The sequence below is a fragment of the Oxyura jamaicensis genome, chromosome Z (genome assembly GCF_011077185.1).
Source record: "Oxyura jamaicensis isolate SHBP4307 breed ruddy duck chromosome Z, BPBGC_Ojam_1.0, whole genome shotgun sequence".
NCBI lineage: Eukaryota > Metazoa > Chordata > Aves > Anseriformes > Anatidae > Oxyura > Oxyura jamaicensis.
The window spans coordinates 35,373,589-35,397,009 of NC_048926.1; the positions used below are offsets into that span (position 1 = coordinate 35,373,589).

Sequence of the window (23,421 nt, forward strand, 5' to 3'; positions counted from 1 at the left end):
TTGCCCAAAGCCCCATCCAGCCTGGCCTTGAACACCTCCAGGGATGGGGCATCCACAGTTTCTCTGGGCAACCTCTGCCAGAGCCTCACCACCCTCACAGTGAAGGATTTCCTCCCAGTCTCTAATCTAAATCTTCACTCTTTTAGTTTAAAAGCATTTTCCCTTGTCCTGTCCTTATCTGACTAAGCAAAATTTCTCTCTATTTTATAAGCCCCCTTTAAATACTTCAATGCAATGAAGTCACCCTTTCTTCTTTAGACTGAACAGCCCAAGCTCTCTCAGCCTTTCTTCTTAGGAGTTGTGCTCTAGCACTCTGATCTATTTTGTGGCATTCCTCTAGATTCGCTCTAACAGATCCACATCCTTCTTCTGCTGAATACTACTCTCAATAATAATACAATGCTAATACTATGTTTTAGACACACATTCTACAAAAGCTGTAAGTCACATCTGTCTTTTTGCCAATTTTATTTGGTCATAAATAATAAAATTTGGGGTATATTGTGGTATATTGCAAGCTAGATCCATTCAACCTATCTGAACACTTTGTTCACTTAGAGGTGGCTCACATACACCTGCCCTACTATATTATTTTGTTCAGTATTAGAGACAGCATAGTAACTTATGAATTGTACAAAAGTATCATTACAAAAGCCTTAATATCATTATTAAACTTTTTTTTCTTTTCCTTTTTCCTTTTTTTTCTTTTTTCTTTTTTTCTTTTTTCTTTTTTTTTCTAGAAGTCACAGTATTTGTTGAATCTGCTAATAACAACAACAAAAAATATATTAATAGCTGAAAACACACTGTGATCTTCAAATATAACCCTGGTAACAGGGGTGGGTGAGTGCTACTGCATGGGAAGGTCCTGGTCTGGTCATCTGTACTAGGTATGTGCCATTTCCTGAAATAAAATGTGTGAGAAATACTGTCTATGAAAGGCTTTTGCACAGGAGCCTGTGCCCTCTACAGCCTGGAATAAATTACATGTATAGTCCATACAAGGATTGCTTAAGACTGTAAGTAAAAAGATTTGAGGATGGAATTAACTTTCCTGCAGAAGAAAGAAGAGAATCTCAGTATTTCTTACTATACTGTTCTTCATTAGTAGCCATTACATGTAACTTCCCTTTTAATTCCCTGTCGGGGGTCAGAGGGGAGCAAAAGTTTTCTGAAGCACTACAGAACTGCAGAGAGACAGGATTGCTCTTCAGACTGAACAGAAAACAAAACAAAACAAAACAAAAAAAAAGCGCTATTGGTGTACAGTGGATGGAAAATATTTAATTTTTCCAAAAATAAGGAAAAGGCAACAGATAGTAGGATGACTGGCAAGGCCGCATAATGACTGGCAAACAAAGGTAACTGTATGCAGATACTGACAGCATGTATGGAATACAGTCTGAAGAGCACAGAAGTTAGAGAGTACAGTAGTACACAGTGTAGGTTAGAAGAACTGGGGGAGGAGAGAAGCTGCCAAGATAGGTATGTATTTGTTGATATTGCTGAATAGGGGGAGATGGAGGCCCAACTCCTGGAAAAGAAGGATGGCCCGTTAAGCAACATAACCACAGGAATAAGTCAGGTAATAGTTAAAGGAGAAGAAACACAGGGACATGTTATTTGTACTGCTCATCATCATGGAGAAATGAGCAAAAGGAAGAATAAAGATTAGAAACAGCACGTTTCTAATGTGTAGAACAGCATTTTTCTGGAAGAGAAAGTAACAATCAAGAAGAGGGGGGGTAGTCAAAGCAAAGTATCAGAAGGTAGGAAATAAATAATGGTGTGATCTTTCTCTTGGGGTCTAATGTCTGATAGAATAAAATTCTCAATTTCCAAGGAACAAAAACACATAGCTGAAGTTTTATTAACCATATCAAGAGAAAGAGTATCACAGAATCACAGAATCACAGAAGTTCTAGGTTGGAAGAGACCTCAAGATCATCAAGTCCAACCTCTGACCTAACACTAACAGTCCCCACTAAACCATATCCCTAAGCTCTACATCTAAACGTCTTTTAAAGACCTCCAGGGATGGTGACTCCACCACTTCCCTGGGCAGCCCGTTCCAGTGTCTAACAACCCTTTCGGTAAAGAAATTCTTCCTAACATCCAACGTAAAACTCCCCTGGTGCAACTTAAGCCCATTCCCCCTTGTCCTGTCACCAGGCACGTGGGAGAACAGACCAATGAAAGTATGAAAGTAGTGGGCCTGCTGTTCAGTAAGGCTGCAGCTGATACTACTGTTAAGATATGGGCCCAAGATTAGAAAAAAAGAAACCTCTCATTATGGATAATATGGTAGGACCAGGACTGAAGAAAGTGGCAGAGAACAATTTTTCCATCCCTAGAAACTGTAAGTTAGGTAAGGGGAGAAAAAATAGCAAATGAAGAACATGCATGTAAGCTAATTGCTGTAATTTTGGTCATGTGAGCCATAATTTCTCTTACAATTACTCATCAATGTAATTGATACTACTTATTTGTATATAAATTATTTTACCTTCTGTTATATTTTCATATTTGGTTTTATTACATTGAATGCTGACAAAGTGAATCCATTTAGTAAGTGATTGTACATTTACATGAATTTTTGTGTGAATTTAACAATGAAATACATAGCTTTTATTACTTTGGTTACCAGAATAAAACAGAAACAATAACAGTACTTCTGGAAGCAGCACTCCTCTGCATATAAATGTATTATCTGTATAAAGAGAATTTTCAGCTGAATAAACTTTAAACCAGTATTTGTACAGAGGTATTTCTTAATAGGAGAAGAAACCCATTAAAGTGATGAAAAAAAAAAAAAAAAAGGAAGGAAAAAAAAAAAAAAAGAAAAGGGAGGGGGGGGACCCATGCTCTCACAATAACTGGGCTGGATAGGATGCCAGCTATTGACTTAGTCTGGGATAACAGAATATTAAATATACCAGTATACCTATCTCATACCTACATCCTGGAGTAAAGTGAAGGTGACTACTCAGGATTTAACAGCTGTCTCAGTGATATATTTCCTTTATGTTTTGAATAGGCTCAGTATATAATATATATATTATAATATGATATAAAAGTTTCAGTGGCCATTAAAGAAGCAAAAAAATGTTAATATCAGTTCTTTAGTACTTTTTCTAGTCTTCATTGGTGTCTTTCTACCACTGATTGGGTAGATTTTTTTTAATTAATATTATTAATATTTATTTATTTTTTTAACAAGAGATACCTAGTGTATCCTATACTAAATGTCCAAAAAAACAAAGACCAGAATTGAAACAAAATAGTGCTTTTTGGCTTTTGAGTTCCTAGATCACATGTGGGTCATATTTCTGCACTGCTGTGAGGGAGGGAAGTGCTAAAAGGAAAAGAAGAAACAACCCAGAAATTCTTAAGCAATCAAAGGACTTCAGAAGTGGTTTAGAGGAAAGTAACAATAACATTGAGCCTGCAATAAAATTGGTAGAGCTGGCAATAATTAAGTTTCATTTTATGAAAAGAACTAATGGAATGTAATCATTCTTGGCAAACCACTCTAATAAAATGTTATTTATTTACCTTCATACTAGAAATAAAAATTAACTGTAGAAAGAATTCTGTTCTTACTTCCTTTTGTGAAAGCTGAATATGATCCGACCACTGTCTGCCCATTTCACAAATGAGTAAGAATGAAAAGCTTTCTTCTGAACTTTCACTGTCTGACTTCAGAAACTAATTACACTTCTTTTACATGTTTAAATCAATTTTTATCTTGTGACCCTTACTGGGGTACAACTGCTGAGGAAATTTACAGAAACAATCAAATATACTTATGGAAGTTTGTATTAAAAAAATATTAATTTCTGTGAGAGTATCTTTTGCTTCTGAATTTATGCCAGAGATTTTTTCTTGTGGTCTGCACTATAACTATTCTTTAAAATTGAAAAATTCAGGTGTTTATGTAGTATTTATTATTAAATATTTTTTGTCTTTAAGGGAAGCAATTCTGTTCAGTAAAAAGTGTCTGAAAACTTAAATCAACAGACACAGAGTCTCACTTTGTTACTCTAAACTCAACCACAGTAGGAAAGGAAAGTTCAAAGTTACAGCTTTGCACCGCTGCCAAAACACACCAGCCCTATCTCACTGGATTGAGTCAGTTGAGTCCCACTGTGATGATGGAGTTCAGGCTGCAAGAAGAGTTCATGTTGGGCTGACTCTGCAGTACCACCCTAGAATGCAATGTGCAGTATCTATTTTGTATTCCCTTGGGCTGGGAATTTATAGAAAACTCTGCTTTTGGGAACAGTGTTAGCAGCTGAAATACTGCGGCACAAAGAGGCCTCCAGTAACTCCTTGCTACTACCACAGTGCAGGCAGATAATAAAAACAGGATCTTGCCTGTTCATCTGAAAGCAGTTTCTGAATTGTCAATTTAAGTGATAGCAAATACCTGTTACTGCAGTTTGTTGGTCAACTGAGACAAAGATATTTAGCATAGAATTTGAAGTAGCGAAATCCAGCAAGATAACTGAGGCAAAAAGAATATTATACTGAGATGGCAAAAAATTAAACAAAACAAACAAACAAACAACAACAAAAATCACCCACATCCTCATCTTAGAGTGGGAGCAAATATCTTTACTTCTTAAGAAGCTAGTACCTGTAAAAGAACAGTGGTATAAATAGAATGATAAAGCTAGAGCTAGAGGAAGTGTTTTAGTTTCTGCAAATGTTTTTTGACTAAACTGCCAGTGCTTATATTTTGTTCCAATTTGTTTGTTTTCCTAAGTGTTTTTTTTTTTTTTTTTTTTTTTTTTTTTCTTTAAGACAATATGTATTGTTAAACAAAGACCTGAAAAACATATGCCTTGGCTCTGTTCTGAGTAAAAACACTGCTGGGTTCTGATTTATGCTCTATTTAATAAATGGAGCTTGATCTGCTGCACACTTTTGGGTAAACGAGTGAACCTGACTATACCTTAACATTTTTGCTATTTAAAAGGAGGTAAGCTATACATAAATGAATTTTGCAGCTTGCCTTAAATATTCACATTAAAGCTTCTGTTCACAGTTCTGTTATTTCTCAATGTTATAAATTGAAAATGTAGCAATTTTTTAATAATCCAAGCTGAAATTTTTATTCAATTATATTAAATTCTTATTTAATTACTTAAGTCTAGTACATATTTTATTGAACTGTCCATGGTTGGAAAATTAGTATCTTCCAGTGCACTGCTCACCAGTGTGCAATACTAAAACTGATAAACTGCTGTAAAACTGATTTCTAACATATAAGAGGGGTCAACTGTGAGGATCTTTGGTATGTTTGCAGCTCTCGTGTTGTATGCACGTGCATGAGTGCAATGGGTTGGTAAGACTGAGGATGTGTAGGTGTACATTCCCAGCTGCTGTCCCCAGGGTTAGGGAGAGTCTCATCTGTGTCCTCTGTATACTCTGCGCAGTTTGGGTGGTCGTGGGCTGCACTGTCCCTTCCAGCAACCACTCCTCAGGTTAAGAAGGGTATCGTGTCTCACTCCATGAGCTTGGGTGGCCGTGTACTCTTCACACCCTCTAGCAGGGTGATGGAACTCAGCTTTCCATTTTCCCATCCATAACCAGGTGACTCTCCCAGCTACTCTATGGCTATAAACCACATGTAAGGTCAAATCTCCACTCCTTCCTGAGGCTTGATTTTCCTAAGAATCAAATTAACAGTGAGACAATCAACTCCCAAGGCTCAGCTAAACCCACCTCCTCTGTTACTGCAACACAAACCCAATCGCCCTCTGCCAGGGCAGCTAAACTCTGAAGTCTGCTTCCTCCTCTTAATTACTTCCATCTGCTAGTCCCTTCCTCTAGGCCTCTTGTTGCTGGCAGGTGCTATGGGGTGGGGCACATTTCATCCCCACATCTAGCACGCTGTTAACCGCCTCCTTCCTCAGTGCCTTGTTCACTTGACGTTCCCCAAGTTACATTAAAGTTCTGTGTTGTTCAGTGCCCGTGAAGAGTGTCACAGCCTACGACCTAATTTAAAAGACAATGGAAAACTGCAGCCTTTGTGGTTGCAAAGGAAGACGTTCTTCTGATGCAATGCTAGATGGCCCTTGGGCAATATGAAGCCCTGACTGTGCGGGACGCAGACTGCTTCTCTCATTAGCACTTATCTACCGGGCATGGTGTGTAGTAGAGAAGTATGCACTAAGTCAAAGTGAACTTCCTCAGGAAGCTGAATCCTTGTGGCTCTGGAAGGCTTTTTTGGTTTTAGCTCATCTTCCCAGGAGCAGATCAGACATCAGCTACTTTCTTGCTCTCCTCATGAGATCATGAGATGTAAAGGACACTTTTTTTGCATTGAATGAAGAGATGTGCTACTGGTGGTCCTCCAAGCCCCTGTGCCAGCTAGTCTAGACTCACATGGATCTTTTTTCAACACTGATTTTTACACTGTGCGTATTCAATTGAATATACTATAGTGGTAGGAATGAGGTTTGAAGTTGTATCTTTTATTAGATGTATTGGAAAAATTAGCAGTTTTGATCAAATACTTACTTTACCAAGTGTGGTGGTTTTACTTGGGTGGGAGGCCGAGCTCCGCCACAGCCACTCTCTCACTCTCCCTCCTCAAAGAGGAATGGGGAGAAAGCATGATGAAAAGGGCTCAAGGGTTGAGATAAGGACAGGGAGATTGCGCAGTAATTATCGTGACGGGCAAAACAGACTCAGCATAGGAAGACAGTAAGATTTATTGCCTATTAGTAACAAGCTAGAGAAGTGAGAAACAAAGGAAAAAAAAAACAAAAGCACCTTCCCCCCCCCAATCCACCCTCTTCCACCTCCTCCCCCTGAGCAGCACAGATGAACGGGGGGAATGGGGGCTATGGTCAGTCTATAGCGCTTCTTCTCCACTGCTTCTTCTCGGTCACTCTCATCCCCTGTGCTGTGGGATCCCTCCCACGGGATGCAGTCCTTGCTGAACTGATCCTGCGTGGGCTTCCCACAGGCAGCAGCTCTTCAAGAACTGCTCCAGATATGGGTCCGTACCACAGGGTCCATCCCTCGGGAGCAAACTGCTCCAACCTGGGTCCCCCACGGGCAGCAGCTCCTGCCAGGTCACCTGCTCCTGTGTGGTCTCCTCTCCACAGGCTGCAGGTCCGGCCCGGAATCTGCTCCGGCAGGGGTCTTCCACAGGCCGCAGTCTCCATCAGTGCAGGTCCACCTGCTCCACCACGGTCTCCTCCACGGGCTGCAGAGTGGAACCCTGCTCCACCGTGGTACTCCATGGGCTGCAGGGGGACAGCCTGCTTCACCATGGGCCTCACCACAGGCTGCAGGGGACTTCTGCTCTGGAGCACCTCTCCCCCTCCTTCTTCGCTGACCTTGGTGCCTGCAAGGCTGTTCCTCACTCCTCTCACTCTCCCAGCTGCTGTGTGGCGCAGCATTTTTTCCCTGTCTTAAATCTGCTCTCACAGAGGCGCAAACAACATCACTTACTGGCTCAGCTCTGGTCAGCAGTGGGGCCCTTACCAAACATGGGGCAGCTTCTAGATCCTTCTCACAGAAGCTGCCCCAATGGTCCCCTGCTACCAAAACCTTGCCACTTAAACACCAAGTTGTTGCATTTAAACAGTTTTCTGCTCTCGTAGTTTCAACAAGTGGTATAATACCACATATAACTGTTTCCTACAAATCCTGCCACTTTTATATCTGATTACTGCTGTAGCATCAAGAGTTTTGGGATGTAAAATAGATTATCTACAGCCATCACAAGAGTGAAAAGTATGTTCTCTGTTGCACCGAATGCATAGAAAAGCTGGCTTATAGCTATTCAATTAAAAAACAAAAGAAAACAACAACAAAAAACACCACCAACAACAACAAAAAACACAAACCAAAATCACAAAATCCAAACAACCAGAAACCTTGACTTCAAGTCAGTATGATCTGAATTCATTGTCTAAACAAGACTTAACATTTTTCTAAGGTTACAATATGTTCTTGAGAAACATAAATTATGAAAATCTTGAAGATACAACCAAAGGTACTAGAAATAATTTCAGCGACTTTGGCTTCCTTTGCTTAAAAAGCAGTTTCCAGAAAAGACCTCTCTGATGATGGTGTTTCTTGTCAACATACTGGGGTGGACAAGAGTGGTCAGCATAGAGCTCCTAAGAAATATGCAAATTCCGTAGCAGAAAATGTTAATACTTCTAATTAAAATCAGAACAGTGATAGCACCTTTTGTTTAAAACAAGATATGAATGCTCTCTTATGTATCTGTATTTCTTGAATTCTAATAATGCAGTATGAGGGGATGGTAGGTGGAATAATGTTTTACTTTATGTTTAGGTAAGGAAAGGAAACAGGCAAACAGGAAAGACATGAGTTGATCAAGAGTAATTGCAACATATTTGTTATGTGAACACATTTCAAAGAAAGACATGGAATTTCCCGACTGCAAAAAAATAACCTAAGCTAACCTAACCTAACCTAACCTAACCTAACCTAATAAAAAGCAAAACAAAACCAACAACAGCTAAAACAAACCAAAACAAAACTGAAAGAAACCAAACAAAAAACAAACCAACAACCAAATAAACAAATAAAAAAACAAAGCACCAAACAAAATGTTTGTTTCCTGCCACAGAAGGAACATAGCGAACACTTTTCTTTGTATACCTTTAACAGTTTTTTTGTTTGTTTTTTTAATCCGACAAAAGCCATATCAACTGAATTTCAACTGTGTAGTATAACTGTATCTATTAAGAGACCTTCTGCAAGTGGGAAAACCACTAAAGGATGAGTCTTTTCTCAAGCCACGTACAGGGAAAATTTCATGTGTTGAGCCTGTGCAAACTAATTTTTTCTTTGTCATTAGTAAAATATGGAATCCAAAGTGATGTATTTAGGCTGGGAAGAATTTTGCCTAACATTCTCATATGTTTGATAGCTGTAAATGCAGGTGTTCCAAAATCATAAGATCTGTGAGGAAGGTGATGTACAAAATGCTCCAAGACAAGGCAAGGTCTCCACATTCATCAAAGCTTGCCAACGGCATGTTTTAGGGTTTTAAAAATATTCTAAGAATTATCATGAATCCTATTTGGGTTAATAAATTGAAACTTTATAGAGGGCCATAACTTATGAAATGGCAGTTAACGAACTGTGAAGGTGATTAAGCTGTATACAAAAATATCACATCCATGAAAGAATAATCTGTCCATAAGTGTCAATGGTGTACTTAGTGTGGTGAAGTTGTGTTTACCGTAATGGCTTATGCACTCATTTCCCTTCTAAGTTATAGGGCTGCAGGAACTGTGGCTTTCTGGTTTGTGCTGTGTCAAGCTGTGAACCAAACCCCTGTAACGTTTGAATCTTTTCAGCTAAACTTTGAATGACCTTGTACTTGGAAAATGTTTTTAAATCCTGTTTAGTCATTATACTTGTTTAGCAGCTAATCCAAGTACATTGTTTTGCAAGTAAAGTTAGCTTCTTGTTGCCCACGTGTAATAGGGAACATATGGTCAAGGGGACAATGATAAAAATAATAGGAAATGGATGAAAAGTTAAAAAGACAGTTATTAAAAGGTGGGGATGTGGAAAAAGTGAAAGCTACATCTTAAATTGCAATGGGATATCTTAAGGGAAAAGAAAAAAAAATATGTCCCTTAAAAAAAAATATGTAAAAATGTAAACACATTACAATTATGGCAGGATGGTCATTATAGTTAAGTGAGCATGTAATAACACACAAAGATAAATAATTGAACGTGTAAGATTCTAAAGAGAGACACGGTATTGATCATGTAGTTGCTGAATCTTAAATCTACATATAACTGGACAGAGAATACTCAGATGTGCTCTCTCACCTTTACATTTACACCAATAATTACACAGATAATACTTTCAGTCATAATAAAAATATTTTTGTATACAATTAATAATGTAAAGCATATTTTGGCTTTGAATAGTCACTTCCTTATCCTTCTGAGAAGGGACTTCTGAGCTCATAGTGCTGCAGAAAACAACTTCCACAAGCAAAGCCATCACCAAGGATGCTGTGTCAGGGCCACGGGAGGGAGGACTGGACACTTTGATCTATGTTCTAACTCCATGAAGTATAAAACTCCTTCACCTGTCTGCATGGTAAGAATTTTGTGTTTTGCCACAGTGGTACATTCAGTGCAGCTTTTTAAAGTCCATGGAAACGTGATGATGGAGGGGAAAAGAAAGCATACTTTTAAGGTGTGAAAACAGTCCTATGGCAAGGTGATGATACTGTTGAAATGCAATTCAATTGGTGTTCTTTCCCAGGCTAAAAAACATCCCTAACTTCCGTTTCAACTTCTTTTTAATGTGTTTGGGAAAAGTTCTATACTTTTTTTTTTTTTTTGTACTTTGTTTCTCATGGCCGCTATAGGAAACATGCAAAGATTTGTTTTGGCAACACCGTTTAACCCTTTACTTCAAAACGTGCTGTTACACAAGTGTTCTGGATTTAAGACCGGGACGTGCACAGTCCCGAATATTTCAAAAGATGTAGCGGCCCTTCCAGGGCCTGAGACCCAACGCAAGCACTAAGCCCGGCGATACAAGTCCAGGTGTTCCGCGCCTCAGGAAGGGCAGCAATGTGTCGCCCCCCACGTGCGAGGCAGCAGCCGCTACACCGTGAGGGGAGAACGGGGCTGGAGCCCTACCCTGCCCTACCCTGCCCTGCCCTGCCCTGCCAGCCGGGTGCCAGCCCCTGTCAGCGGGCAGCACAACTCTGCCGCACCGCGACCCTCCCGGCGGCCGTTGGCGCTGACAGCCGTTGGCACTAACGGCCGCCGCAGGCGTTGCGCGGCGCTGCGCATGCGCGGCCGCCCCGCTCGGGCGGGCGAATTCAAACGCGCCCTCGCGCCCCTGCTCGTTGTCGGGGTAGCGGTTGCTCTGACGTCATCGCGCCGCGTCCTCCTGCACTCCGCTTTCCGGCGCTGGCGGCGAGCGGGGAGCAGCGGAGGGCAGCGGGGAGCGAGGGGGGGGGGGGGGGGGGGGGGCAAAGTTTTATGCGCCCGCTCGCCCCCGCCGAGCCGCTCCCATGGCCTCGGCGCGCACGGGCGCGTCGCGGGTGGCGCTGCTGGCGCTGCTGGAGGACGAGCTGCGGGGGCTGGCGGAGGAGCTGAGCCGCTGCCAGGTGCGCCAGGGCGTGGCGGAGCGCGGAGCGCAGCGCGGCGCGGAGCGGGCGGGACCCCCCCCCCCCCCCGGGGACGCGGGTTCGAGACCCGCCGGCGGCGAGCAGGGAGAGAGCTGTGGGGGCGCCCGGAGGCCAGCGCTGTTGCCGCTGCGGGGGCCCCTGTCCTCAGCAGCACCTGTTGGGTGGTGGTTCCGGGCGCGCTCTGGTGCTGCCGGGTCTGCTAAACTCCCGGGAAACTGAACACATGAGGGGGTTACGGGGACCGGGGCCCCGAAGGGACCTCGGGGGGGTCCGAGCTGCCCCCGCCCTTGTTACTGAGCGTGCCCGAGCAGTGCCTCCGGTATCACTAACAGTCACGGACGTACTTCGAGGAGTTCCACTCAGACCAACATCTTTGCTTCTTACTACATTTAAAGATGATAGCTGGCTGTTAGGATGGGGTCCTGTCATGGCAACCTGCTCCAGACAAACGATTCTGGAAGAGGGGAAGGTGGTATCAGATGCTCCGGTTGCTTTCTGTCTCGCTCCCCCGTGACAGCCCAAACAGTGCCTGCCGTCCGCTGTGACTGCTCTGGTTAACTCCACGAAGGCCAGGGCACCTGTAGTCATTCCTGTGAGCAGAAAGCAGTGCCCACGCAGGAGTTGGTGGCTGTTTGTTGCTTCAGGCAGTGCTGGCGCACCTGGTGCTGGTTGTGGCATGGGTCGAGTCCAGACTTCTTGGAAAAACCTGTTGTGTTGGAGAGCTAAGGGGAGAGGGAGCTGTCAAAAAAAATTGCTTTTAGAAATACAGAACAATGTTAAATGTCCCACAGGAGAAGTTTAGAAAACTCTTTTTAACGATAACTGTTTCACCTTCTCGTCATGCAGATCTGTGGTATCAGATGACGTTTGGTGGGGGTGGAACAAAGACCCTCTGCTCATCTGCTAACTGAACATAAACTGTATTACTAAAACCTAGTAGTATAAAATGTTTTGGAGAACATTATAAATAAGAGAAACTTTGAAGGAAACAGTACAAATTTAAATTTCCAACCACTTTCATAATGTAACTTGATGTACACAAATTAAGTATCCGATTCTCCTTTAGGTTGTTCAATACGTGTGCATTTCTACTTGCTCCTTGATAAGATGAGACCACTCCAATCATCTTAAAGTTAACAAACAGAAATGGTTTTAAATGTATTTCCTTTACAGTCTTATGCATATTATCCTACTGTTCTTGTGTCTTCATCTTGTGTCAGTTTCGTGGAAGGGGAGCAAGTGGAAAAAGAATACGGAAGTAGTTCCTGCATTTGAAGACAAAACACAGTCTGTGTTCAGCAGTAATCTCTACAGCTCTAGGTTGAACCAAATATGTACAATCCTTCTAATAATAGTGGGTGCATGTCTTCAGCATTTATTTCAGGTTATTAATAACAAGGGAAGTAAAGCACTAATATATAAGCAGATATTCTCTGAAATCACTGCATTATAGACATCCATGTGCTTTACTGCATTACTAATCCGTCAAGAAATGTGGGGAAACCTGTTAAAACCTATTTGTGTGGTTTATGTAATCATGAGAAGAAGGGAGAAAACAGATTTTATTCAATAAAAGGGGTGGTACCTAGTCAATTATTCAGCTTTTCCAAAGTAAGGTTTATTGAAAACTCTAAGTCACTTTCAAAGTTAGGTGAAATTACTCTGAATTTGGATGGGAACTAAAATAGAGTTGAGTAATATTTTTTTCAACTGGTATAGCAGTCAACTAGTAGTTGAGATATTCAAGAATGGGTAATGCATTTGAAATGTCTTATTTCATTACAAACACTCCGTGCAAAGACAGACCCTTTAAATCATAAATATATACAGGCAATTGTTAATGTTGTGCTGTTCTAATTTATTTACAGTTGATCAGGAAGTTGTTACTAACTGACTAATTCCTTTATTAGAATTATATTTTTTCTGCTGTGATTTACTTTCAGATGAAATTTAGGAAGTTTTTCTGTGGTTCTCAAGTTCACCAAACACTTGTATGTTTTGCTAATCGGAATCATGTAATTGTTTAAGTTGGAAGGGATCTCCTGAGATCATCTGTTCCAAACCACCCTACTCGAGCAGGGTTAGCCAAGAGGGTTGTACAGAATGGTGTCCACTCAGGTCTTGAATATTTCCATGGATGGAGGCTCCGCAACCCTGCGAGGGCAACCTGTGCCCATCTGTAAAGACTGCACAATAAAAAAGAATGTTTCAGTTTCCATCATCATTTTTCTTGTCTTTATGTTTTATTTTGCTGGGTAGGGTTATCTAATGAAACAGGGGTTGTTTAGTCTGGAAGAGACTCGGGAGATCTCGTTGCTCTCTACGGCTCCCTGAAAGGAAGGTGTGGGGAGCTGAGGGTCGGCCTCTTCTCACAGGTAACTAGTGATAGGACTAGAGGGAATGGCTTCAAGTTGTGCCAGGGGAGGTTTAGGTTAGAAATTAGGAGACATTTCTTCTCAGAAAGAGCAGTCAGGCACTGGGACAGGTTGCCCAGGGAGGTGGTGGCATCACCGTCCCTGGGGGTGTTTAAGGAAAGGTTGGACGTGGTGCTTAGGGACATGGTTTAGTGGTGTATTTGTTTAGATACTAGCCTTTAGGTGTATATATATATATATACTTACACATCCAATATGAGTGTGTATGTGTATGTACATATTGAAAAGGAGAAAAAAATAGTTTAGCAAATAATCAAGGTTGAAAGTTTTCTTTAGTTTCAAGGAAGACTAAACAAATTTTTAGGAAATGGAGAGCTGTATATCCTACATCTGGATAAAATTTGCCAAATTTATTTTCTACTTTTCCACACCTCCTCGGGCTACTTTGTTTTCTGTCATATAAACTGCATTTCCAAAACAGTCTCCCCTCTGGGAACTGGAGTCCACTGAGGATGACTACATACATGGAAGGCATTTCTGGCTTATACAGCTCCTGAATCTTAATGGAAGTGTCGTGCATGCTGGTCATGTTCTGTCTAGCCATAGTCCTCCAGGCTGCTGCCTGTCCTGCAACAGGATCCTGGAGTAGCTGACCCTTTCCCTCATCAGGTGTGGTGGCCCTTACATTCTAGTTTAGGTTCTTTCTCCTCTTGACATCTTTTTGCCCTTTGAGGTAATGTTTTCTACCATGTAACGGTACCTGCAGAGCCAAGTACGAAGTGTTGAAGATTTCACTTTTTTCCCACGTTTTTTTTTTTTTTTTCCAAAGCTAAGATTCTCCTCGTAAGTCTAGACCTCAGCAGCTCTTGGCTTGCAGTATTTGGTGTTTTCTTTAGTGCTCCTAATGACTCTGGGAGCTTGAATCACAGTAAGTGGCTTCCTGAAGCTGAGCTTGTTAGAAGACTTCAACAACCATTTTGTTGTGTTCACTGTAAAAACTGATGTTGACTTGCAGCTCTGCAATGTAAATTGTAAAAAAAAAAAAAAAAAAAAAAAAATATCTGAGGCATGTTTGCCTTTGGTATTACGCTGTCTGGGAAAACTACGATTGCTGTGTCTGCAGCAGAGCATTATATAATGATTTTAACACTCGTTTAATAAACAAGTCTTAAATTAAGTGACTCTCTTCTTCTAATTTTACTTGAGAATAACTTGAGTAATGGAGTAATTTTCGTGAACACAATTGCAAAGGAAACATGGGTATTTTTCTTTGGGACCTTGTTGTTCCAGTTCCGTGACTGGCTCAACATTGTTGGGGGACGATGGAACAGCAAAGGTCGAGCAGCAAGTTATAACACATCTGGTCTCTGTTACTTGCTTTAACTTCTGCAGTCTATTTTAGGGTTTTATACTTCTGCCTACCACCTAAATATCTTGATAGCCTTCCATGGAAAATCTTTAACAGCTATGTCCTTAGTCCTCCCTGGAGTTCTTGGCTCTGCTTGGTGTTTAAAAGATCTGGCCTGTGTTCTCCCCCGCTCCTTTTCCCTTGTGATTCTGTATTTTTTTTATTATTTCTTTTTTTCCTGGGCAGATGGAGGTGTTGTTTTCTGCAAGTGTAGTTGCTCGTGGTAAAGGAAATCAGGGTGGCTTATATGTGGTTTTTATTTTTTTAAAGGGAATGATTTGCTGTATCTCTGGAAGCTGACTCTGTGAGCGGAGTTTCTGTGCCAATAATATTTTTCTTTAGCTTTCGTGTGCTTTCTCTTTAATCTTCTGAATCCCTTAAAACAAACAAAAAAACACACCTGGTGGCTATGTTTTAAAAACTGATTTATAGTGTTTTCTGTAATTGATTTCTTGCAGTCATTTTCCTTTGGAAGCCGTTTCATTTGGTACAAAATAATATGCATTTGGAAAGCAAAAGATGTGCATCTTGGTATTCTTGCTGTCAGTCTCTTAACTACTGAATTATGTAGACTTCAGTGCACCCAATTCCCTAACCAAAAAGACTGAAAAGGTTCATTAAAATATCACATGGTGAAATTGAATCCTTCATTGAATCCTTGCTTTCATTCATTCTGACGGGGTGATTTGAGACTGGACTTTTTTGTATCCAGTTGTCTTCTGTTGCTGGAAACAAGTTGGAAGAAACAGGCGTGTGTTGTGCCTTTTATTTATGCTACTGGTGATAACTACATGACTTCAGTATGATTAGCTTCATATTTTCTAAAAAAAAAAAAAATACCCATTTTTAGTCTAAACAGCCAACTGCTTTCACCATTTTATTAATTGGAGCTTTGGCTACAAAAGTAACACTGCAACTCATTCTGCTAAAATAAGGTGGGATTTTTTCCCTTCCAACTCTGTGGTTCTGCAAAGAAACAAGAGTATCCTAACTACTCTCTGAAGTTCTATGTGCTGATTTTAGGCACATCTCGTTAATGTAAACTTCTGTAGCTCGCGTACTTTTCCTAGCAATGATGGTTGTAAAGCCCACAGCTTTGCTATATAGGAGTTAATAGGTATATACAGCTGTAACTAAATAACTGGTCTGTCAAGCATACAGCACTACATGGTTTTTACCCCCGACCATAATATTTGGTCAAAGAAACTATACTGCAGTTTGTTTTCTGTTTACAAAAGCAGAAACTTCTCCATTAGTCAGAAAGTTGGGAACTGGTCACTAATCTGTGTATGTGTATTCTGTTGCGGCTGATTCTCAGGTAGAATTCCTACAGTTTCTGTCAAAAGGTGATAAATAACAGGTAGAGAAGAAAGTGATCTTCCTATAGTTGCTGTTAATGTTGCTTCTGTTCATCATCAGGGATTGAAAAGACATTTGTAGGAATGGGCTGCAAATATCCATAAGCGTGGTGGAGTAGAAGGGGAGTGAAGAAGGTGGGCTGTTTAGTCTGTGGAAGGTGGAGTGGCTGGGGCGACAGCTGCTTCAAGTTTTGTTTTGTGTTTCATGTTTCCTGCTTATCTTGGAAAGCTGTGCACAGACCTGCTCTAGTCTTCATGCCCTATTTTACACTGCTTGCAGAAAAAGAATAGTACTTCTGTGGACAGATGGACTGTCTTGTTTTGATCACTTTGTGGGTCATGGCAGGATGTAAAATATTCTGTTTGGTATTACTAGCATTAATCACAGATAGGATTGCTATAACAAACTTTTTTATTGTGAAAAATATTCCATTACCTGGAAAAAAACAGATGCATTCTGTCCTTCTTGACCAATGTAATATCCAGGACACACACTGAAAATTGAATGAAGCTATGATAACATTGATTTATAAGCATTTGTAAGCAAAATATTTACAAGTAAATGTGAAAAATCTATTTAATAGGTTAAAAAAGAAACCCAAACATTGCATTTTCTGCATGAGTAGCTATTTTACATGCATGTTGATTGTACATGTTAAAAATCTTTTAAAGTCAATAGCTGTGAATTGGAACTAATACTATAGAAGAAAAACGTGGTTCTTCCTTGGTGATTTGTTTTTATGTCAAGCTGTTTTTTCTTCCTCTGTCTTTGTAACCAGAATGTAAGTGGTTGTGAACTGCCAGTATGAGAATTGGTATGCATTAGTTTTTCTTCTGGATGAATTGTTGATTACAATATACTAATGTTCCTTCAAAATGGGGCAAAGTGTTTAATGCTCATTCATTAAATACCAATTTCTTTTTTTAGTGATGAAGACAAGTCCACATATTTATTGGTACAATGGGATACCAGCTGTTTAGTGCTTTGTGCTTTCTTATTTTTTATTTTCTTTTTAATTTTATACCTGTACATTTTGCCATAAGGAGTCTAGATCATGTGAGTGTGATCTGTACAGGTGTTGTTAATAAAGACCTTACTCTTTATGTAATGTACACAGAGAAATAACATTGTTGAATAGCAAAGTTTGTTTACTCTTTTTGTTTTCTTCTGCTCTTATTTTTCACAAATTTTAGCTAACAGGAGTGAAATTCAATGTATTTTGTCTTTCCTTCTGAAAAAAATATGGAATATTGGAATTCTGTGAAGATGAACTGAATGTGAGATTTGTCAAAAACATGTATTTTGACATTCATTTTAGTTATCTGTTTGCAGCATATCTGTGTTATATGAGTATTTCAACTTGCCCCTAGAGTGAGTGGGAAACAAAAATTTGATATAGAGTTAGGCATAAGTGGAAAGATACCTTTTAGGGGAACAACAAAATTACGCTGTTTCTCAATAAAGAAATTAATGTTTTACGTGTAGAGAAGTAGACTCTTGCTTGTAATTTTTCCAACTGTATTGAGAGTAATTCTAGAACATACCGAGATTTCTACATGTACCAAACTGCATGAATTTACAGATTCAGTGTTCTGTTTTTTCCCATCAAAATGTATTTTGGTTCAGGAGGAGGTATGCTATTTTTAAGGACTGACTTCAGGTAATCTTGCTTTTCTTTGTTACGATTGAGCATGCACTTCTTCAATGATTTCATTTGCTGTTTAAACAGCAAAATAACTTAGAAGACCTGCAGTGTTATTCTACTATTTGTCCTCAATTTCAGAGGCGCTTTTATGGAAAGCCCTATGAAGTAATTTCAGAAAGATTTAACGTGATGGACCCACATTCTGCTTGATAAGTGTGATAAGTCAGACTTACTGAGAGAGTGGTTGTGCACTGAAACAGGCTCCCCAGTCACTGCACCAAGCCTGTCTGAATTTAAGAAACGTTTGGACTGTGCCCTAAGTCACATGGTCTAAACTTTTGGGTAGACCTGCATGGTGCAAGGAGTTGGACTTGATGATCCTTATGGGTCCCTTCCAACTTGGAATACTCTATGATTCTATTAATATACACAAATGTATGGTCATATTGTCTGTGAAATTAAACTACTCATGGACTCCTGTATTCTGAAATACATTGAAACTCTCAAAGGCATTCTGATTATGTTAATCCAGAGCACTGTATTTAAGTAAACACCAACTCTGAAGCCCATGCTGAAACTTCAAGGTTATTCTCTGTTCTCAGATCCACAGTTGAACTCTTAGAATAACACTTAAAACTCTAGCAATTAAAGAAAAAGATTTTGTGCAAAATTTGTCCTGTTCTATGCATCTTCACTCAGATTCCCTGCTGGACCCCTGTGGTGGTTTTACCTAGCTGGGCAGCTGAGCTCTCATACTTCTCAAAAGAAGAGGGGGAGAAGAAATTACGCTGGAGAGGAAATAAGGCTCACAGGTTGACGTAAGGATGATTTAATTAATGAGAAAAGAAAGAGTGAGGAAAAAAAAAAAAAAACAAGTAAAGGCCATGTGGAAGCACAGAGAAAGGGGGGAAAAAATCTCTACTTCTCTTCAAAGAGGAATGTTTGGCCATGTCCCTGGAAGCAGGGCCTCAATACGCGTAGTGGGCATTTGGGAGGACAGATGTCTTCATAACGAGAGCCCCCTTCCTCCTCCCACCCCCTTCCCCTTCCCCACCTTTTATAGCTGAATGTGACACCACGTAGTATGGGATATCCCTTCGGTGGGTTTAGGTCAGCTGCCCTGGTGATGTTCCTTCCTCATCTCTTGCCCAGCCACAGCCTGCTGGCTCTGAGGGGGTTTGGAGAGAGTCCGGATGCTGTGCCAGCACTGCTCAGCAAGAGACACAGCATTGGTGTGGTAACAGTGCTGTTCTAGCTACAAGTGCAACACACAATATGTGCTACATGGGACACTGCAGGGAAAGATAACTTGATCCCAGAGCCAGTGCAACCTCATACTCACCAATGACGAAGAGCTTCCTGGAAACATGAAGGTTAAAGGTAGCCTTGGCTTCAGTGACCATCAGATGGTGGAGTTCAGGATCCTTTGGGCAGTGAGGAAGGTGAAAAGCAAGCTCACAGCCCTAGACTTCAGCAGAATAGGCTTACAGCTGAGGCCAGATGACCTCCAGAAGCCCCCTCCTACCCCACCCCATCTATGATTCTGTGTAATTGCTACAATGACTAGAGTTAGATTTTATTCAAAGTTTCTAGGTATTTGTAGCTCAAAATGAAGACTCAGATGAGTTTCATAAGAGGATTAAAGCAAACCATCTCTGGAACTGAATCCTTTGCTTTCTCCTATCTTTTCATCTTTGAAAACAATTCTTACATTGATCAATCGTTAGGTTGATGATCAGATTTTTTTTTTTTTTTATTTGGGGTGGTCCTTTGGGGATCCATGAGCTGGACTCGATCCTTGTGGGTCCCTTCCAACTTGGATATTCTGTGATTCTATGAAGTTTTCAATACTGACTACTCAGAAGAAAGCAATTGTTAGGGTAAAGCCTGTACCAGTGAATAAAGGCATGTGGAATATCCTGACTGTGTAGTCTGTCCTAAAAAAAAAGCAAAGAAAGTTACTTCCTTTTAGCTACTTGCGGAGGGTGGCATTGCATGTTACAGGCCCACATCTATCAGGTCTCTACTGTTTAACTTACATTGATTTCTGTACAGTCCTACTGTGATGGCACTGAGGTGACTTTTGTGATGCTACTTCGCTGACTGTGTCATGTCAGACCAGGAAGTATCTTATTTCTTGACATGTGGTTATAAAATGAGTCCAATATTTATGTCAACAATGTGTAATAAAATTATTCAGTTAAGTATGTTGCTGTCTTCTTGTCACTGATGGACTAATCTGAAGAGTCCATTTATGAAATCGTGTAATGACAGATAGCATCTTTTAGTGAGTGATGTGTAGTACCGTTGCATAGACCACTATTGCTACTTCAGCACTGAAACACAATAATACATCAACAAATAAATGCAAGAGAGCAAACTCAAGTTTGCTTTCAGCAGAGTTCTGAGTAAGGATGAAATCTCTTTGTGTGCATGTTTACATGTATGCACATAAAAAAGTGGTATTCCATCTTTTTCCATTTTTGTTTCAAAAGCATTTTCTTTGTTGCCAAAACTATTAACAGAGACAAGAAACAATTATTTAAATAGAAACATAGTTAATCTATTTTTCTAATGTAATAAAATTACTTGTTGGTTTTATACCCCTTCTAACTTAAGAAGATTACGTTAAGGAATTGGGGATGAAGGTGGAGGGAGATACGCTTGTTTGCTGGTGGCATCTTTGCAGCTGTCCATCTGGTCAGGTCACATGCATCGTCTTACAGATCTGTCAGGCAGATAGCTGTGGCAATGCATACTGTATGTGAGTGACTCTTGTGAGCCTGAAAATAACCTCATGTTCTCTTTGCAGCCCGGTGTGTATAAGGCACTATGATTTCTTGTGAGGTAATGGTAAGTCGTATCTTCTAGTCACACTTTCAGATTATTGAAAAGCTTAGCACCTCAAAGATCAGACTTTGTAAAGCATAAGATCATCCTGTGCTATGTTACCACTCAGGAAGACCGGGTGGGTTGTAGAAAAAATACCTCATATTTAGTAATATAGTACATGACTGGAACACGACAGTCTTCACCAAGAAATACTGACAGAATAGTATCTACTCAGTTTGCACTGGCAGCATATTAGCAGTGTATTAGCAGTGTTTAAAAGCGACATGAAACATCAAGAAGCCGGTCTGTCACTTGCATGTAAAATGTGTACATCAGCTTGGTTAAAGGCCTGAGCTGTAATCAGAAGCATACTAGATGTTAGGAGAGTCCAAAACATACTAACGGTGGTCTTGCAAGTGTTCCAGTGCTTATACCAGACATGTTATTTCATGCTTTTTCAGTCTTTCTGAAAGATAATCTGAGACTTGCTCAGTCCTGTGTGCTACTTTGCATTTACGTATGAATTCTTTCTTCCAGCATGATGGTGATGTATATTTCACTCAGTAGTGAAATACTCACTTCATAATACGGAAAACTGTCAATATCTGGTATTGTAGAGTTCTTAATAAAAATTGCAGTAAACAAATAGCTCCCTCTGTCCTCCCAGCTGTTTCAGTTCCCCTTTTGGGGGTATCCACAGGTATTCACTGTTTAAAATTTTAAATTAGAGTTTGTGTCCCTTTCTATTGGGACACATATTTGTGTCCCTTTCTATCGATTGTTTGATAGGGGGTAGTGTTTTTTTGGTTGTTTTTGCCTTTACTTGGGGTGGTGGTGATTGTTCTGTTGCATGGGTATTCTAATTTCAGAAGGTGGTGTTTTGTTCAGTAAATTATCATTTGTAAAGCTATAAAAAATTAGGGAATGGTATGAATGCTTCTAATAGCTAACAGACTTTGAAATAAAGCAAAAGACCAAAAAGAATGCTGACTCCAAACTGTAGCTGAGATGCTTGATGTTTGATTTACACTAAAGGAGTTTTGTCAGTTTATCCTTCTTCTCAACACAGTTTATTATAGGACATGTAAACAAAAACTAAGCCTACATTTAACACCCAAATTCATGAATGAATTGTTCCTGTGAGCAGAAAGATATTTTTTGTTTTTGTCATTGTCACTGCTAAATTTAAAGCTTTTTTTTTCTCTCAGAATTCAGTAGCATTGCTTTAAAAGAATGCCAGCTAATTCTCCTTGATGAAGAGGTGTATAAATACTAAGCATTTTCTAAATATGGTGAGCTCCCTTTTTAGTTTCCTGTAGACAAATAAGTGCGTGCAATATTTAAACAGTTTTACATACTTCTGATAACAAATGTCCAGAGCAATATTTATGCTTGGATTTCTCTTCCAAGAATGAAGGAAACTGATTGCATTGAAATGAGTACATTTGTCTTGCTCTGCATGTTGTGAGCTTGAGGGATTCTGTGTTTTGTGACTTAAGCTAATGTTTAATAAATTCATGATTTTGCTAGCAAGCAAGTACTTAAGCTCTGGCTAGTCATGCCATATAACCTTTGTCTGTGACTTGTCTTATGGTTGTCCCACCTTCTGAGCCTCTTGTTAAAAATCAGTAACAAAAATCAAGTTTGCTTTGCAAAGAGCAGGTTCAAGACCTAAGTTACTGTTTATTTCTGTATGTCTTTCAATATGTTGATTGACTACTTTCACTGTAGACTGAGGGAAAATCCCTCAGTATACTTCATTTTTTGCTCTGTAATTCTCTAATTCTAGCATCTGTACCTGATCATGGGATAAGCATTTTTATCTGACATTAGTTGTGTTGTGGATAATCTTAGTTTTAATGAGTAATTTGCAGTAACTTTCAAATGACATCTGTATTGTGCCTTTGTATGTAAGTTCTCAGCTGTTCAAGGTACACTCTCACTGACCTCTTGAGCCACTAATGTACACTTGAGTAGGCTGAACGTTCCTTGGGTAGGCTGAAGATTGATACATCCCAGGCCCTGACAGCTGTAGTGTTTTTCTGTGCCAACTTCAGACAGTCTAAGCAGCCCTTTTTCAGAAGAAATTGTTTGGCTCCCAAGACCATTCAGGGAACAGCCTTACCAAGTCCATTAATTGTGCCAAGAGCTTAAAAAGACTATTTAAACTTCTTTCCATTTTAAAACTGTAATAATTTTTGGCTAATGCTCATATTCTGTTATACAAAATACATAACTACTTGAAGATTTAGATGAAACAAATTTACCTTCGAAAATGTTTGACGTGTTAATGTGAAGCAAGTCACATTTAGTGGTAATTTATTAATAACATTACGTTCTCCTAATGTTTAATTGTGATAACAAGAAATTTTATATGCCTCGATGTTAAATTTCTTTCTAGTCACTCAGGTTCATAGATTTTAACTGCAGATGGTGTTTCATTTTGTTACTGGTAATATGTATTTGAAAGCACAGTTAAATATTTTGTCCTTGCTGTTTTGGCAGAAAGGCCAGTTAAGGAGAAAATTGCTGTCTTTTGTGTGCATTTACAGAAATACAAATATGCAGGAAAAGGCATTTGTTCATTTAGGTCAGAATATTTGATGATTATATTTAACACATTACAGTTTTA

The 23,421-nt window shown here is 39.9% G+C and overlaps 1 protein-coding gene across 8 annotated transcripts in view; it reads left to right on the forward strand.

Moving 5' to 3' along the window:
- The window catches only part of CNTLN (centlein), a 272,348-nt gene that overhangs the window by 60,568 nt on the left and 188,359 nt on the right, over positions 1-23,421 (forward strand). For 5 of the 8 annotated variants that reach the window (XM_035310115.1, XM_035310117.1, XM_035310118.1 and 2 more), the window contains exon 1: positions 11,005-11,149. The exons of 1 other annotated variant lie outside the window; for it this stretch is intronic. In XM_035310115.1, the coding sequence (XP_035166006.1) occupies positions 11,054-11,149 (96 nt within the window). In that variant the 5' untranslated portion in view covers positions 11,005-11,053. Of the gene's footprint in view, positions 1-11,004; positions 11,150-16,099; positions 16,272-23,421 lie in introns of those variants that run through there. 2 more of the 8 variants (XM_035310120.1, XM_035310121.1) reach the window with 2 other exon arrangements.